This window comes from Equus caballus, chromosome 3, assembly GCF_041296265.1.
Source record: "Equus caballus isolate H_3958 breed thoroughbred chromosome 3, TB-T2T, whole genome shotgun sequence".
NCBI lineage: Eukaryota > Metazoa > Chordata > Mammalia > Perissodactyla > Equidae > Equus > Equus caballus.
This window is the reverse complement of record NC_091686.1, coordinates 34,048,452-34,065,731: the sequence shown is the minus strand read 5'-3', so window position 1 is coordinate 34,065,731 and position 17,280 is coordinate 34,048,452. Positions and strand designations below refer to the sequence as shown.

Here is a 17,280-nt window from a genome sequence, read left to right as displayed (position 1 = left end):
CTCTTGGCACCCCCCATTCTCCCCACTCTCCTGTGGGCCTCAGGCTGCATCCTCACCCTTAGCCACCATTCCCCACCCGGCTGTTGCCTCCTGCGGCCCTGTCCTCCTGGGCTTTGGACCCCAGTGCAGGCTGATCTGCTCAAGGCCTCCCATCTTCTCCGTCCCTGTGCATGTTCAGACTTGGGTTTCTTCTCTTGCCTTTGCTCCATGTTCCACCGCCCATGCAGATGTGTCTCTCCAGGGGAAGTGGGTGTAGGAGTCAGTCTCCATTCTGTCTTCTCATCTCCGTGGCAAGAACAGTGCCACTTTGAATTCAGCGAAGCCTAGAGTTCCAGAGGCAGAAACCTGGCAGTTCTCCACTTCTCCCCATCCTCTATTCCGTGGGTGCCCACACGGCCCTTGCTCCACCCTTGGGTCCTCTGTTGTTCACCTAGGGCTCAGTGTCGTAAATCCAGCCACAGCATAGAATTGGAGGAACTATCCTTGCTGTCTGCATTGGTGTAAGAGTCAGAGCCGAAGTCTTGCTACCATGATCCCCACGTACATACACAGAAAAGAAAGCTTCCCTGGCTTTTTCAGATGGCCAGCTGGTTTCTATGAGTATCTAATACGGCAAATTCTTATCTTCTAATTGCCTTTTGAGTTTGTTAGGCCATTTGATGACATCATCTCAAAGCACCAGGAAGACAGATTTCTCTTTAAGAGTGGTAAACACTCAAAATAGCATCCTGGAGGGAGGCAGATGCTCATGCTGCTAGGTGTCAGGGGACCCATGACACCCAGAGGAGAGCACACATGGGAAATTAAGGCCCCTACAGAGCTCATCTCAGTTGTGGGCACAGGGAGTTGCCCAGGCCCTGTGGGTGGCTGTCCATGGAGGGGACATCTGGGCACAGGTGGGTAGTGACTGCTGGGGAGCAGGAGATGGTGTGACCAGGGGTAAATTGGGGGTGGCCGAGGGGGAGGGGACAAGGGCCATGGCGAGAACACATGTCTATCTAGGGCATGTGGACAAGCAAAGGAGGACATCTGGGGATTACTTTTGACGTCTCATTCTTGGCTCCTTGAAAATGGTTGCAAAATCCAGAGAATAATTCATATTATCCATTATTTAGTATCCCAAAGTGTTTAATCTGCCCCAGCCAAAGTGAGTTTCAGTTTTCATTTTCCCATTGCAGGATCTCTGTTTTTGTGAATTTGCTTTGAAGGCCTTATCCAGGCAGAAATTACTTAGCTTTTGGAATGGCTGGCAGAAGAAAATCACCCTTAGTTCCTGGCCTAGGTGGTAGAGCCAGCCAGTCTTGATTCCGAAGCGAAGCCGTCTGAGTTAGGAGGCTGGCAGATACCGTCCTTAATTAAAACAAACAGACACACGCAGCGAGGACAAACGAAGACCGCGTGTGCACCGAGCAAGCTGGATATCTTAGCTGGGGCACAGGGGTCCCCACATGGTCACCCCAAATACCCGTGAGCTGCGACCTCCGCTCTCCCTCCTCCATGAGCTCCCTTGATCCGTGGCAGTCAGGGGAGGAGAGTGAGCATGGCGAGGGTCCTGAGCTTGCTGCCATCATGCATTTCTGATGCGACTCCATTGATTAAGAGGGAGATACGTCACAACATTTTCTTTCCAGCCAGGCCTGTCCTCTTTGGCAAGTGCTTGCCTCCCAAGGTTCTGCGGGTTGAGCGTGTAAGGGAACTGTATGCTATCCGTGAGGGAGAGGTGGTTGAGTCGTGAAAACTGTTCACACAGCCGTGAAGGCGGAACCATCCTTAGCCCTTTCCCTGCTGTGTCTGTTCAGGTATAAACCCGCGCGTCAAGTCGGGACGGTTCATGAAAATTCTGCCCGATTACGAGCACATGGAGTACAGAGATGTGTACACCTGCCGTACGTACCTCCCGCTAGCTTTTGCTTGAGCAGGCAAGCACGGCCCAGGGCTGCATGGAGAGGGACCTCCAACTCACGGCACGAGGACTGCTTTGGTCCCTAGAGCGAGCTCACCTCCTTGGCTTTGGCTGTGTCTTCACCTTGCCGAGTGTTCTCTGCGGCTGGGCCGCAACCAGGATCACACCTGAGTGGCGGCCCCGTGGCAGCTGCACGTATGGGCCGGGTTTCAACAGCAGCTTTGGGTTGTTGGGTGGTACCAATCAAGATCCCTGTGTTGATGCACAGTTTAACATTTATCGTTTATTGAGGCCGAGAAGAGAGACAGAGTGGAAGCCTTAAAACCTTTCTATTCCAAAAGGAAATGTACTCGTTTCCTTCTAGGCTCCATTAGTCAGTCACGCTTGAGCAGCATATGTGAACTTAAAAAAGTTCCATGCACATGTAACCACACTAGACGAAAGTATGTAGAGACAGTTGTTATTTAGAACCTGACTCGTCTCCTGCTCGGCATTGCTTGAGCTCTGAAAATTTTCCTAAGCCATATTCCATAGGTGATTAATGCTATCTCTGCTTTTTATTAGGGTGAGCTGAGATGGAGAGAATAAATTTTGGTTGATATTAAAGATATTAAAAATAGGTTCTTGAACTAAAAGGTGTTTTTGAAATTTCTCGCAGCACAGGGACACCCTCCTGCTCGTCACCCCAGCCCCTCTGGGTGCTCTACGTGTCAGCATTGCCTGTGTGGGGCAGACCCACTTCTGAGTCTTATAAGTGCACAATTTCTAGCCAAACCTACTCGGAGCAGAAGGAATAGTCATTTATGGAATTTCTCCTAACCCCCCTCGGACTCTGGACACGTAGCTACAGTGTGCTCACTGGTCCCCAATGACTTAGGGGACTGTCCTGGAGTCAGTGTGGAGGGACCTGGGCCTGGGTAGCATGCTTTGGGGTGGTGTCTGAGTACTGTGCATGGCTACTAACACACCCACCTTGTTTGTGTAATCAGCCCAGAGGGGAGCTGCTTGAGTGAAGAGCAGCAGTGAGGGGGGCTTGTCAGGAGTGAGTGTGAGCAATCATGAGGGGCTGGGGGGCTTTGGTTGGACAACAAGGGAGTCAGACGGGCCAAGTTTGAAGTCATTAATTCTGTTCTTTTCCAAACCCTCTTGGAAGTAGCCTCTCTAGAACATTTTGTCATGGTCTGACCCAGCCTCCCTACTTAGCAGTCAGTGAGCCAAGTGCCTTCTCCAGCCCCCGGGAGGGAGCGTTGATGTAGCAAGTATTGCTGAGAACAAGTGATCAATGGTGATGGTGCTGCTGACGGGAACCTACCTGGCGTGGGCTTTTAGATACAAATGGACAAGCACTTAGAGATTCATTACATCACACATCTGTTGCAGGATTCTCCCCGAACAACAGTCTGTCTGGAACTTATCGCAGAGCTAGAATGGAGTTCTGACCCGCCTCTGGGAGGTGTGGTGACCGGGACCAAGAAGTGCCTGAGTTGTGTTGGAGTGTGTTCTAAGGGGTGGCCAGAAGCTTTCTGTAGCTTATAAGGACAAGTCACGAGTCTAGACTTTCCAACACGTTTCCAAGAACTTTTTTAGCCATGCGCTAGACTTTAGAGTTTTTAGCCATGTACTTTTTTTCTAGACTAGACTTTAGACGTTTTCAGGCCTGTACTGTGATGTCCCCCAGTTGCTTGTAACTGACAGCTTTATAACAGACTTGGTGTCATTGGAGACTGCTGTCCCCTCTAAGGTTTGAGTGCAGTTATAAAAATACAGTAGTTATTGTAGAAAACTTGGAAAATCCTGAAAATATAATGAAAACAACCAGCTGTAAGCACTGGCTGGTTGCCCTTCTCTGTGGACGTGTTTAAAGTGTGACCGGTCTGTTAGCTCCATGGTCTCCCAGAACATCGGGAAAAAAGTTCACATGCATGAAAAAAGAAAACCGGTTTCACTCCCAATTTGGAACCTCTGTATTTCCAGGTGTTCAGTATTCCAGTGCTCCTCGTGGGTTCTAACAGAGGGCAGCTCCGAAGTTGTTCTCTGACGTTGGCCAAACCTTCCAGAGAAGTCTGCTGTGAGGAACTGGGGACCTGGCACTGTTTCTGTCTCCATCATCTACTTGCGCTGTTCCTGGAGCTGTTGAGACCTCGTGTCCCCTGGTCTCTAGAAGTCCTCTGGGCTGTTCTCTTGGACCAGAGTGGATGAACATCTTAGGTGCAAGACACTGTCTCGGAGAGAGGGAAGCCAGCATCATCTGTAGCTGTGGATTCGAACTGTTAGGAGCTCTGTGGCCTCAGATTTGCTATTATTGTTTATTTTTCTCTTGACCGTGTGTTGTTGCCTGATATTCTTGCTGATTTGTGTCTGTAAGGTGTTGGGAGTGTCATGGGGGATGTATTGTCCTCACGACATATCTGACATGTCCGTGTGTGCAAATTGATGGTGACAATCAAAGCACATTTTGAACTTAAAAAATTTCACTCTTCATGTAACCATAGGGCTCTGGGTTTTGAGATTCAAATCTAGAATTCTGGCAGTGCTCCAGATTGCTCTAGTAAATAGAAGGAATTTGGTGCAACTTTGCCCACCACCCGTGAAGAAATGGACAGGCCACTCTAATCCTCTGGCACAAATGACACAGGGCGTTTAGCTGTACAGGATAGTCTGATGGGAAGGCCCCTCCAAAGTCCAGTCTGCCAAGTGGAGTCAAAAACACATCTGCTGGGGTCGGGGGGCGGGTGGGTTACTGAGGAAGGAAGGAGAGAGTTGGGAAGTATAACAATGGGAAGGTGCTCCTAGAAAGGGCAGTGGGGATGCCAAAGGGAAGTGCATCTGAGAGACCCTCTGTTGATTAACTGGCTGAATTCTTATGTGTCTATGGGATATTTTTCCTGATTTTGTTTTGAATATTGATTTTGTATCCTGCAACTTTACTGAATTCATTTATTAGTTCTAACAGTTTTTTGGTAAAGTCTTTAGGGTTTTCTGTATATAGTATCATGTCATCTGCAAATAGTGACAGTTTTGCCTCCTCTTTTCCAATTTGGATGCCTTTTATTTCTTTTTCTTGCCCAATTACTCTAGCTAGGACTTCTAGTACTATGTTCAATAAATGTGGCGAAAATGAGCATCCTTGTCTTGTTCCTGATCTCAGTGGAAAAGCTTTCAGCTTTTTTTCATCATACCATTGAGTATGATATTAGCTGTGGGCTTGGCCTGTACGGCCTTTAATATGTTGAGGTATGTTCCCTCTATACTCACTTTGTTGAGAGTTTTTATCATGTGTGGATGTTGAATTTTGTCACTTGCTTTTTCTGCATCTATTGAGATGATCATATGATTTTTGTCCTTCATTTTGTTAATATGATTAATTTGTGGGTATTGAACCATCCTTGCATTCCTCGAATAAATCCCACTTGATCATGGAGTGCAATCCTTTTAATGTATTGTTGAATTCAGTTTGCTAATATTTTGTTGAGGATTTTTGTGTCTGTGTTCATCAGGGATATTGACCTGTAATTTCCTTTTCTTGTGGTGTCGTTGTCTGATTCTGGTATCAGGGTAATGCCGGCCTCATAAAATGAGTTTGGAAGTGTCACCTCCTCTGATTTTGTTTTAATTACCAAAAGCCACTAAGTGGCAGGAGATACCATTAGTTGCATTTGTGATTTTCTTTTGGATAAGAATGACATATAGGACCACCCACCAGCCCGAAGCCTCAATTCTGCAGCAACAGGTGTGATGATTCAAGAATGATTTTATGGTCTAGCCACGTGTAGTGGGCAGGCTGTCTCGTGTGTGTCTTCTGTAGTTTTCTATGAGTTGGGCTCTCTAAGCATGCCCTGCCCGTGACAGTAAAGCACCTGAAGGGTCTACAACAGTCAACTTATCAATATCTCGGGTCCCAAGCCTGCTGTCTGTACCTGAACCAGTATTATCGTGATGTGATTCCATTTCACTCTCCTGACTGGGCTGTCAGCAGGTGTTTGGAGACAATATGGAGAGGGACTTTGAGCTGGGGATCTTCCTCCAGGCGAGAAGCTGGGGTATACCTGGGGTATAGTGAGCGCCCTGGGCCAGGAGGTGCTCCGGGTTCTGTCCTAAGCCCTCTGTGGACCTCGGGTGCTGATGTCTTAGCTCAGGCCCCTTCATCAGCCCACGACAGGGTCAGGGCGAGGGTTGAACGAGTGCACAAGGGAAAGTCCTTGGAAAGGTGCCACTCCTTGTATCATTCACTGGCATTGCCTTTAAGCCGGCCTCCCCAGCAGGGCCCCAGGCGTTGGAAGGTCTGAACGGGGCTGCCCTCCTGGTGTTGATCCAGGGTCTTCCTGTGACTCAAGTGAGCGCTTTCAGTCTGGGTGCTTCTGGGCTTGTTGAGCCTTTTCAGTCGCCTCCCCTGGACTCAATTCTGGTACGGTTTCACTTTTTAAAGTATAGAGTAGAAACACAGGTGTTACGTTTGCATTAGGAAATCACGTGCCCCTCTCTGGTTAGCGTGCGCGCAGTCCGGCTGCCAACCGCGGTTTCTCTGACTTGTCTCTCCATGGTCTTGGGGGAGATCCCAGGCTGAGTGAGCCGACATTGTGTCAGCAGGAGTACGATCGACTCTTCTAACACGCACAGAGCTTACAAATCCAGGGAGGACTGCTACTCAAAGCAGATGTGCGGGAGGCTGTAGTTTCTTTTCAAAGAGCTATTGCTTTTAAAGCAAAACAGGGAACTCCTCTTTTGAAATTTATTGCCAAGTCTTTGGCATGTTCTTTCAACAGTCACTCGAGGGGCTTTGAGATCAGGTTGATTTTGGAAAGAACCAGACGTGGCTAGCAGTCAAGTTGGGAGACGAGAGGAGAGGAGACAAGAGGGAAGGGTCATGCTGAATGGACCTGTTTAATTTTTTCTCCAATATTTTATCATGAAAATTTTAAAACACACAGAAAATTTGGAAGAATTGCAGTAAACACCCATTTACCATCACCTTATTCTACAGCCCTCTCCCACACTTCACTGTTGCCCATCTGTCCGTCCCTCTGTCAGGCCACCTTATTCTCTGCTGCATTTCAGAGTAATTGGCAGGCATCAGTATGTTTCACCCCTGAACAGTTGAGCATGCATTTCGCTCTTAGAGTTCAGTGTTCGTATACGGTTCTGATCCTGCTTATTACTACCTGTTCAACAAACATAAAACCCATCGGGTTGACCATAAAATACCAAAACTGACTTTACTGTGTGTCTTGCAAACCGACTCAAGATGTGTGTGGGATGAATGGCAGGCATCCTGCAGACAATCAAGGCTCATCTAGAAACGTGTTCTTAGGCTGAAACCTCGGTAACAGTTGGTAGTTTCCCACCAGCTGTCTGCATACTCCACAGGCTTAGGATGTTTCCGGCCTCACTGTGCTACTCCCCATACGCCAGACCAAGGTGCTGCTGTCCCACCTCCAGGTCCCTCTTGACTGTGTCAGCTTGGCCTTCCTTCCTGCAGTCTGGTGCAGTCACGCAGCTTGGGTGCTTGGACACGGTCCCTGGCCCACTGTGTATTAGCCAGGGTTCTCCAGACAAACAGAACCAATTTCTTTATATAAAGAAATTTATCATTAGGAATTGGATCCCACAGTTATGGAGGCTGACAAGTTCCAAGATCTGCAGTCAGCAGGCTGGAGACCCAGAGGAGCCCATGTTTCAGTCTGAGTCCAAAGGGCGGAAAAGACCAATGTCTCGCTCCAGGAAGCCAGGCAAGAGGAAATCCCACTTATTTGTGGGAGAGTCGGCCTTTTTGTACTATTCAGGGAGACTGCATGTTTCAGTTAGAGTTTGATGTTTGAAAAGACTGATGTCACAGTTCTGGAAACCAGGCAGGAGGAGTTCTCTCTTACTCATGGGGGGGTCAGCCTTCTTCTTTTCAGGCCTTCAACTGATTGGATAAGGCTCACCACAATTGGGAGGGCAATCTGCTTTATTCAATCCATCGATTTAAATGTTAATCTCATCCAGAAACACTCTCACCACACACCCAGAATAATGTTTGACCAAATGTTTGGGCCCCGCATGGCCCAATCCAGCTGAATCATAAAATTCACCACCACACATTGCCTGCACCTGGCAGTCAGGGTCCTGCATGAGTTGTAGTTTGCTTGCTCATTCATTCATTCACTCAACAAATGCATGTGCAAAGGAAATTGAAGTGAAGGACATTTTCCAAAACGTTAACCGTGGCTGGTCATCTCTGTAGCAGGATCTCAGGTCACCCCCAGATTTCCTTTTCTCTGGTTGTCTTCAGTGAGTGTATATGCACTGCTTTTGAAAGAAGGGGGGCCCAACTTAAATCTTAATCTATGGTCTCATGACATTTTGAATTCTGTCCCTGTCTCCTAAAGAATCCCACACTTCCTTAGTTCTGTCAACTGATGGGAGGCTCGCTACTTTACAAGGGTGCTTGCTCTGGGTCTTCCAAGGGCAAGTTCCTTGTCATTGGAGCCGATTGCTTTGACGCTGGGTTTCAGAATGACCCAGTTGTCTGTTTTATTATGCTTTTTGAAGATATTTTTATTCTTAGCCTGCTTTAGAAACTCGTAGGTAAGATTTCCCAAATGTAAACATTTGCCTTCGTGAGTAGTTTCTTCACAGTTTTCTGCCGCTCACGCCCTTTCCTCTGATTTTCTGTGAGGTGAAGACTGGCTGGCTCTAACACCAAGACCTGCTTTTTCTCTCTTCTTGTAGTGCTTCACCGGTACAGACACATTTTGGGCCTGTGGCAGCCAGACATCGGGCCGTACGGAGGACTGCTGAACGTGGTGGTAAGTCCCAGAGCGCCGGGCCTGGCCTCTTGTGGAGCCAGGACTGATGCCCACGTGGACGGAACTCAGCGCCTTTTCGAGCAGCGGGGCGGGCCTCAGGATGGTGCCTTAGGATGTTAGAGTAATCAAGGGCCTCTCTGCAGGGCACTGTTTGGGAGCCAGATGTTCATCTTCTAAATGAGCAAAGATTCGTTTTACGTAGTTCTCAGCCTTCTCGCTGCATCCTTGGACTCTGATGACGGGATGCAGGCTGCTGTGAGGACGCCTTCCCTGCCCCAGGCCCTCCCTCCTGGACACCGAGGGCCATCGAGTTCACGCCCTCGGACGCTCTAGTTTTGGATTGTGCACTAGTCTGATGCCCTGAGTCAGGGGTCGGCAAACTAAAAGGAAGAAGATGGGTGGAGGCCGCATGGGGCCCTCAGAGCCTCAAACACTCACCCTCTGGCCCTGGGGACCGTAAGGCACAGGTGTGGTGTTGTGGCAGGTGCCCCATCTCTGTGCCCTGAGGCGCTGCCAGCTGTGAGTTGCCGTGTGTGCCTTTTATTGTTATCCAACAACACGTGTGGAATGCTTGCCGTGTGAGTCGGACGCCATCCAGCACCAGGCTGTGCTCTAGGGGTGCAGCCTCAGGTCACTCACCAAGCAGGCTCCGCGGCATCAGACCAGGCTGCGCTCATGGTGACCGGAAACCTCAGAGCAGAGTCAGAAAGTGGGGCTGTCAGGCCCTGGTTTTAAATGTTTTCTCACCTACCATAGTAATACTGGGGTCAGGGCCGGGTCCTCCAAGGACGGTAAAGCCAGTGGGGAGTGCTTTTGGGGAAACAAGGCATTTCCACAATCTCAGAGCATCTCCCCACAGATGTCTCAGCTTCCTGGGGCCGCCATAACAAATTCCCACTAACTGGGTGGCAGAAAACAACGGAAATTTGTTGTCTCACACTTCTGGAGGCCTGAAGTTCTAAATCAGTACTTTTGTGCTGAAATCAAGATGCTGCAGGGCCCGCTCTCTCTGAGGGCCCTAGAGGAGGAGCCTTCCTGCTTCTCCAGCTCTGGGGGCTCCCGGGCTGTGGCCGCACCTCTCCTTCTCTGCCGTCGACTTCCTGTGGCCTCTTCTCCATTTTGGTGTCTTAGACCTCCCTCTTAGGAGGATACAAGTAATTGCTTTTAGGGCCCACCCGGATAATCCTGAGTAATCTCATCTCAAGATCCTTAATTTAGGGGCTGGCCCCATGGCCGAGTGGTTAACTTCATGTGCTCTGCTTCGGCGGCCCAGGGTTTCGCCGGTTCGGATCCTGGGTGCGGATATGGCACCGCTCATCAAGCCATGCTGAGGTGGCATCCACATGCCACAACTAGGAGGACCGACAACTAAAAAAAATACACAACTATGTACTGGGGGGCTTTGGGGAGAAAAAGGAAAAATAAAATCTTTAGAAAAGATCCTTAACTTATCACATCTGCAAAGTCCTCTTTTGCCATCTTAGGTGATAATGTCACAGGGCCCAGGGATTAGGACGTGGACCGCTTTTGGGGCCCATATTCGGCTGACTGTAATTACCAGGAGGAAAAGGTGCCTTTAAGGGGAGAGATCTGGCCAACAGTGCCTGACCAGGTGATCTCTGTTAACTAACCAGTTAACTGACCCAACCAGGTGATCCCTGTTAACTAACCCACCATGGGGTTGACCACCTGGGTGCTGACCCCAGGCCCTCCTGGTGTGGTGTGAAGGATGTAGCTTTACTTCTCTGGAGCTTCTGCCAAAAATCCACAGCCCAAGTTTCAGCGTGAGCGGCTCTCACACAGACCCCGCGGGGGGAGGCCGCCAACCCTGCCCTCGGCCTGCAGAGTGCTCACTTCACGAAGGCCAGAAAGGCTGATGAGCCACGTGCCATGGTAACTAAGCGCATTCCGTGGTGACCGGTATTGAGGACACCGTCACCCGGGTTGGGAACAAAGAGAGGACCAGGGCCAGCAGAAGAGGCCCAGAGGGGCCAGCTTGCTGGGTGGACGTGAGGGCCGCCTTGGAAGCAGGCGTTCAGCCTGCGGACGCTTGAGTGTAGCCTCGTGCGGTGTTCTCTCCGCCAGGCCGCTGCGGAGGTCCTGACCTGCAGAGGTCCTGACCCACAGAGTATGAGGCCATAAATGTTTCTTGTCTTTGCCGCTTGTTTTCCTGACATTGACACTGGCTGTTGGCCGTTTTCCTGCCTCTTGCATGCCTGGTCTTTTCCACGAGGTGTGGAGATGGTTGTTAAGTGGCTGAGTGCCGGATGACCTTCCCTGAGCTGGTCCGGCTGTGTTAGGCAGGCAGGAAGTTGGCTGAGGCTCAGTCCATCTCGTGGTGGCGTGGGGTAGCTCTGTGCAGCTGGTTTAGAGGAGCCTTTCTTCTGGGCTAGTTTAGCTCCATCTCTAAGGCCTGAGCCCTCTGGGGTCCCCACTCCGTGCCCCAGGGGTTCCATGAGGACCCCCTTCTCTGGCTGCCTGGAATTGGAACATTTCGAGACCTGTATGACCCTGGGAATTGTCCAGGTCATGGCCCAGCTTCATGGCCAGGCTGCAGTGTCGCTGTGGCTCGGTGTTCAGCCCGACCCGGGGCCCCTCGGCAGATCTGGGGCTCTTTCTCTGTGCAGCTCCCTCCTTTCTGGGTCTTTGACCCTCACGCTCCAGCCCCGTCAGCCCCCTCGAACTTGGGTCTCCATTTCCTCAAGTTAGAACACCCCCGAGTTCTGCTGTGAGCCCCTAGGGCTGGAAGGTGCCTCCGGCAGAAATCCAGGGGATGGCAGGGGCCACCTCTTCTATTCCCCTTCTCTGGGTCACAGTCCTGTGCTGCCTGTGGTCCGGTGTCTCGTATTTTGGTTCACAGCAGGTGCGCAAATCCCAGTCCCCTACTCTGTCATAGCCAAGAGGAAGGTCTGGCTTTATGGCTGCTTTCTGGTAAAGTTTTCCTTCTTGTTGTCTCTTCTCTTAGTCCTCAAGGTTTCTGTGAAGTCTGTGATCTCTGGGTCAGTTTCCAGTGTCTCTTTTTCCCCTGGATTTGCAGGTGTGTCAGCCTGTCTCCTGGCATGCCCAAACATGTGGCCACACATGCTGGTCCCCCAGGAAGTGTCCTGGCCTCTGGCCTGTAGGTTGGCAGAGCACCTTGCTCTGACCAGGCCTGGTGCGAGGCTGCATCTCAGGCTTGGTGCGGGCCGGCTCTGCTGTCCAGTCTGCCCATGTCCTCAGGGCATAGCCCCTCATGGTGTCGCCTAAAGGCCCGGGTGCCACCTCCTCTCCAGGCTGAACGCCAGTTCTTCTCTTGCCAGCTTTGTGATACTGCCGCCACTTCCCCTGACTGCTGGGCCTCTTCGCAGCCCCTTTCTGCTTGGTTTCTCTGGGACTTGCCCTCATGATTTAGGATTCAGCAACTGCATCAAGGGCAGAGCCTGCATACTGTGGGACCACGTCTTTAGTTCCCGCTCTTAGGGGGCACCTGGAGCCTGGAGCCCTGGCCTTCGGGGAGCTGCGGCCCTCTGGCCTCCCCTTCTCTGCCCAGCCATAAGTGGTCAGGAGTGAGGGGCAAAGGGCTGGAAGGGCTCTTCAGGATCCTGGCCTCATCTTGGGGCCACCTGCTTGCTCCCTGATGTCTGCAAATGGCATTGCAACTTTCTAGTTCACTCAGTTCTTATCACTGGTCTCAGCTGGAGGAGCTGTTGATATGAGCTCCTTGGTCGTAGCCAGGAGAAAAGGCTTCTTGTAGTTTAATTTTTATGTGCTTCTTGGTCATCAGCCTATCTTCGTTTGAAAAGTAGCTGCTCATTTCTTGGCCCGTTTGAAAAACCCAGGTTGTCTCACTTTGAGAGTTCACAGGTGTGTGTGTAGCGGGTGTGGCCCTTCGCAGCACCCGTGGGCAGGCGCTTGTGCCCAATGTCGCTGTGGCTGGGGCTGCAGTGGAAACAAAGTCGGGTGCCCTTGGGGAGCGCCAGTGCTCTGGTTTTGCTTCCCTCTTCTTGCACACACGCTCGGCGGCCAGAGGCCCGAGTCCAGGGGACCAGTGGCACCCATCGTGTAAGGGCTGTGGGTCTGCCCCCCAGGGGCCTGGGGCCTGGCTCGCCTCAGTGGGGCTCTGCTGATCTGGTCATAGGGGCCATCTGGTGACTCTGGTGGCCCTGTCGCTCTGTATGTTGCTCACCAGGAGCAGCATACTCATAAATATTGCTTCCCATTCTTTATGATTTGGTGGGGACATGCTCTAGGTTTGCTGTATGTAATCTCACTGGGGAAGAGCCTTGCTTTCAGAGGCTTCCTCGCGGGCCAGCAGACAGCTCCCAGCGTGAGTGGATTTCTTTCCTTTTTTTTAGTTGGGGAGGGTGGTAATTGTTTTCTTACTGGCAGTGAGTAATAGAGTAAAAAAAAATGCTGCTCCTGAGAGTAGGGGATAATTAGGGGAAAATGGAGCCCATAACAGCACAATGCCAACTGGCTCTTGTCTCAGACCAATTAGCCACAGAAATGATTAAATTCTCGCCTCCTCTCTCACTGGAGCTGGAAGCTGGGGATCCAGCCTCTCCTGGGAAGGTGGCGACGGTGGGACCATCCCAAGCGGGGCCTCAGAGGCGACTCTCCCCACCACTGAGAATGTGCCACGTGATTGTGCTGGGGACTGCCCGTCCTTTGACCTGACCTCCATCACCTTCTGTCATTCACTGTTTCAGGCACCCAAGGAGTAGTGGGAGTGGTAGTGTGAGCCCCCACAGATGCCCACCTCCAGGTTCAAGTTATCGATGGTGTGCCAAGGTCACGGCATCTGTCCCCTCCCTTTGCGTTCGCTTCCAGGCGTTTTAAAGCAAATCCTGGGCCTGTGTCACTTCATCTGTTCCTGCGTCAGTGCGGATCTCTACAAATGTGGGCACTTTCCTGCGCATCCCCCACGTCCTTACCAGGTCCTCCAAAAGGGGCGGTTATTGCTTGGTACTCCTGAGACCAGTCCATGCTTAAGGCGCCTGACTGTCTCAGAACTGCCTTTGACAGCGGGTTTGTCCACATCAGGACCTAGCCAGGCCCTCACATTTTGCCTCATGAAGCTCCCCTGTTGGAAGCAGCACCCCCGTTTTTTCTCAGGTCAGTTGCCCTACTGGGTGTCCAACTTTCTGTAGTATTATGCTTGCTTCTTTCTCGTGTTGTTTGGCTTGTTTCCCCAGCCCCCACCCCCCCCATTTTAGAGCTGGAAGTTCTCTCTAAAAGGCTTGCTTGGATTTAGGTCTAACTACTTTTTTCTATTTAAAAAAAATTAAGCTTTCAGCTTTATTGAGGTATAATTGGCCAATGAAATTATAAGATACAGTAGTCCCCCTCATCCACGGGGGATACGTTTCAAGACCCCCAGTGGATGCCTGAAACCGGAGATTGTACTGAACCCTATATATACCACGGTTTTCCCTTTACATACATATGTGAAGTGTGACGGCAAAACTAGCATGGATTTCTTTTTCCTTCTTCACAATTTCACAGATAGAAGATTCCTTCTTCTTTTATTTTTTGAGGAAGACTAGCCCTGAGCTAACTACTGCCAATCCTCCTCTTTTTGCTGAGGAAGACTGGCCCTGAGCTAACATCTGTGCCCATCTTCCTCTACTTTATACGTGGGACGCCTACCACAGCATGGCTTTTTGCCAAGCGGTGCCACGTCCGCACCCGGGATCCGAACCAGTGAACCCTGGGCCACCGAGAAGCGGAACGTGCAAGCTTAACTGCTGCGCCACCGGGCTGGCCCCAGAAGATTCCTTCTCACTGTAGGTCTTAGCAACCTCAGCATACGATTTTTTTTCTTTCCCTATTAAGTTGAGAACTTTTACCTTTTCACCTCCAGGAAGCACTTTCTGGCTTCTCTTTGGCATATCCGAATTGCCAGCATCACTATTCTTGCACTTTGGGGCCATTATTAAGTAAAATAAGGGTGACTCGGACACAAGCTCTTGAACACAAGTCACGATGCTGTGACAGTCTGATGACTGAGACAGCTACTAAGTGACTAACAGGCGGGTAGCGTATGCTGGGTAGATCCGCTGGACAAAGGGACCGTTCACTTCCCGGGCAGGACGGTGCGAGATTTCATCACATTCCTCAGAACAGCTTGCACTTTAAAACTTATGAATTGTTTATTTCTGGCATTTTCCATTTAATATTTTTGGACCTAAGGTAGCTGAAACCGTGGAAAGCAAAACCATGGGTAAGGAGACTTCTGTATATAAAGCGTACATCGTCGTGCTTTGATATCTGTGTACATTGTCAAAGGATTCCCACCATCTGATTAATTAACACATCCATCACCTCACCCTTTTTACCTTTTTTCTTTTTTTTTTTCCAGTGAGAATATTTAAGTTCTGCTCTCTTGGCAGATTTCAGTGATAATGTACAGTCTTAGCAACTATGGGCATTGTGTTTTACGTGAGATAACTACTTTTTAGGTAGCAAGCACTTGGTGGGCTGGGCTGTGCTCCTCCGGGTGCGCTGGACTGGGAGCACCTTGATGCCTGCTGGTCCCCAGGTTCTCGGTGGGAATGAGTGTGGAGAGGAGGGTGGTCCTCGTGGACAGCTGCAGGGTGGGCACCCTCTGCCTCAGCGCCTCATCCTGACCCTTGCGTAGACTTGTGCCCTTTCTGCTCGCCGCAGGTGGACGGCTTGTTCATCATTGGCTGGATGTACCTGCCTCCCCACGATCCTCATGTGAATGACCCAATGCGATTCAAGCCCTTGTTTAGAATCCACCTGATGGAGAGGAAGTCGGCCACGGTGGAATGCATGTACGGCCACAGGGGGCCCCACAACGGCCACATCCAGGTGAGTGCATGCTTGGGGCTCCCTTAGACACGGCAGCCGAGTGCAGGCGAGGGGCTAGGCCTCCCCCATTCCTAGGGCCAGCCTGTATGGGGTGCCAGCTGAGCTTGCCGTGGTATTCCTACCTACAGTTCTGTGCCCATAAAGATCAGCAGAAACGGAGGAAGCGATGCTCTACCCCCAGCCCCTCTCTGCCTTCTTTATGCTATCGTGCTGTGATGCAACTCCTCAAAGAATCACTCACTGGAGCCTCCACTGACTCTGCATTCAGTTAGAGCCATTTGTGCTTTCCAGCCACAATTCCTCACTGCTCCTTTCTCTCCTCTTTGCAAGAATATCAGCTTGAATGATGCTCGACTCTCTGGCACTGGCATGGCAAATGGCCAGCCCGGTGAGCAAGTGTGTTATCTAACACACTAGGAAAGCGCCAGCCCCTTTGTGCTGCTCTGAGAGGTCCCCCTGGGAAAATGCAAATGCCTCTCTCGGATGCACCCCTCCTCTGAGAAGGAAGTGCATGCTCACGGTGGTTCTGAGTTCCCTTCCTGGGATCCGTCACGATTTGGTGGCGTCTTGGGCTTCTGTAGATGAGTGGGGAGCATCAGTGCGGGAGGGGCTCATCATATGGCCCCGGTCTGGTGGGGGTGCTGTGACTGACTCCTTACCCTCTCTCCCTTGTCATGAATGCTCAAGATTGTGAAGAAGGACGAGTTCTCCACCAAGTGCAACCAGACAGATCACCACAGGATGTCTGGCGGGAGGCAAGAGGTAAGCTCGTACGCCTTCTGTTCAGGTGGAGCACCGGCCTGGTCCCCCCTTGGGCACAGTGCAAATGTGAGATTGAACAGTTTGACATTGTTAGCATGCCACCAACAAAACGGCCGTCTCCCATGATTTATCCTAGCCTTGTTGGCGCAGAAAGTGCTTCTGACTCTGTTGTTAGAAACGGTGTGGATTTGTGTCCACGAGCACAAGTTTTTGTTCCCTGCCATCCCTCAGAATGAATGAACCAAACAGAAATGGTTTTCTCTAATTACTTCTTCTTTGCCCCTTTGGCAAGAGTGTATGTGTGCTGCTGGAGGTTTCTTCTTGGATGTGAGTTGCAGGGTGACCAGAGGGCTTTTTTCGAAAGGACCCAGTGGTTGAGATTTCCAGATCACAGCAACGCAGTGGGTAAAGCTGTGAGTCAGACACCCAGCAGTTTCTTAGAGTTTCCTTTCTGCACGAGTAATTTTACACATTACTGTTGAGTTTTAGTTTTCTAAACAGCTAAGTCATACTGCCATTTCAAAATATTTTAAAGAAAAACTTGACCTTTTAAAATATGGGAATCTCATTGCAGCTTTTATTTATTTGTTGGGTGTGCATTTCTCAGGCAGTTTCTGAGTCTCTGATGGCTTCCCCATTAGCCAGAGACCTGCAGGGAGACTCAACATAAACCGGGGGCACCCACATGCCTCTCAGAACCCTCTGGGGGTAGAGGAGGTCCCTCTTAACCAAAATGTATGGCATGTGAAGATGACAGGTAATGGAAATGCTCTTTAAATTTACAACACTGTCATTTAAAATTTCATATACAATCACATATGCAACATTTGGTGATTGCTGTAGTTCACGTTTAAGTGAAAAACGTCAACATATTTTCCAGGAATAGAAACTCCGCAGCTGTTGAGACCTTAACAAGGCCATGTAATAGATTTCTGGAAATATATGCTCTGAGATCAGAAGAAGTTCTTGTAAGCCAGCTTGTGTGTGGGCTCATTGCTTTTGAAATGGAATACT

At 50.4% G+C, this 17,280-nt stretch overlaps 1 protein-coding gene across 2 annotated transcripts in view; it reads left to right on the top strand.

The window, feature by feature from the left end:
• Positions 1–17,280, top strand: part of FBXO31 (F-box protein 31) — a 44,380-nt gene that overhangs the window by 14,572 nt on the left and 12,528 nt on the right. Inside the window, exons 3-6 of one of the 2 annotated variants that reach the window (XM_023637458.2) lie at positions 1,800–1,886; positions 8,615–8,691; positions 15,337–15,504; positions 16,192–16,266. In XM_023637458.2, the coding sequence (XP_023493226.1) occupies positions 1,800–1,886; positions 8,615–8,691; positions 15,337–15,504; positions 16,192–16,266 (407 nt within the window). The remainder of the gene's footprint in view (positions 1–1,799; positions 1,887–8,614; positions 8,692–15,336; positions 15,505–16,191; positions 16,267–17,280) is intronic. The other variant, XM_023637459.2, reaches the window with a different exon arrangement.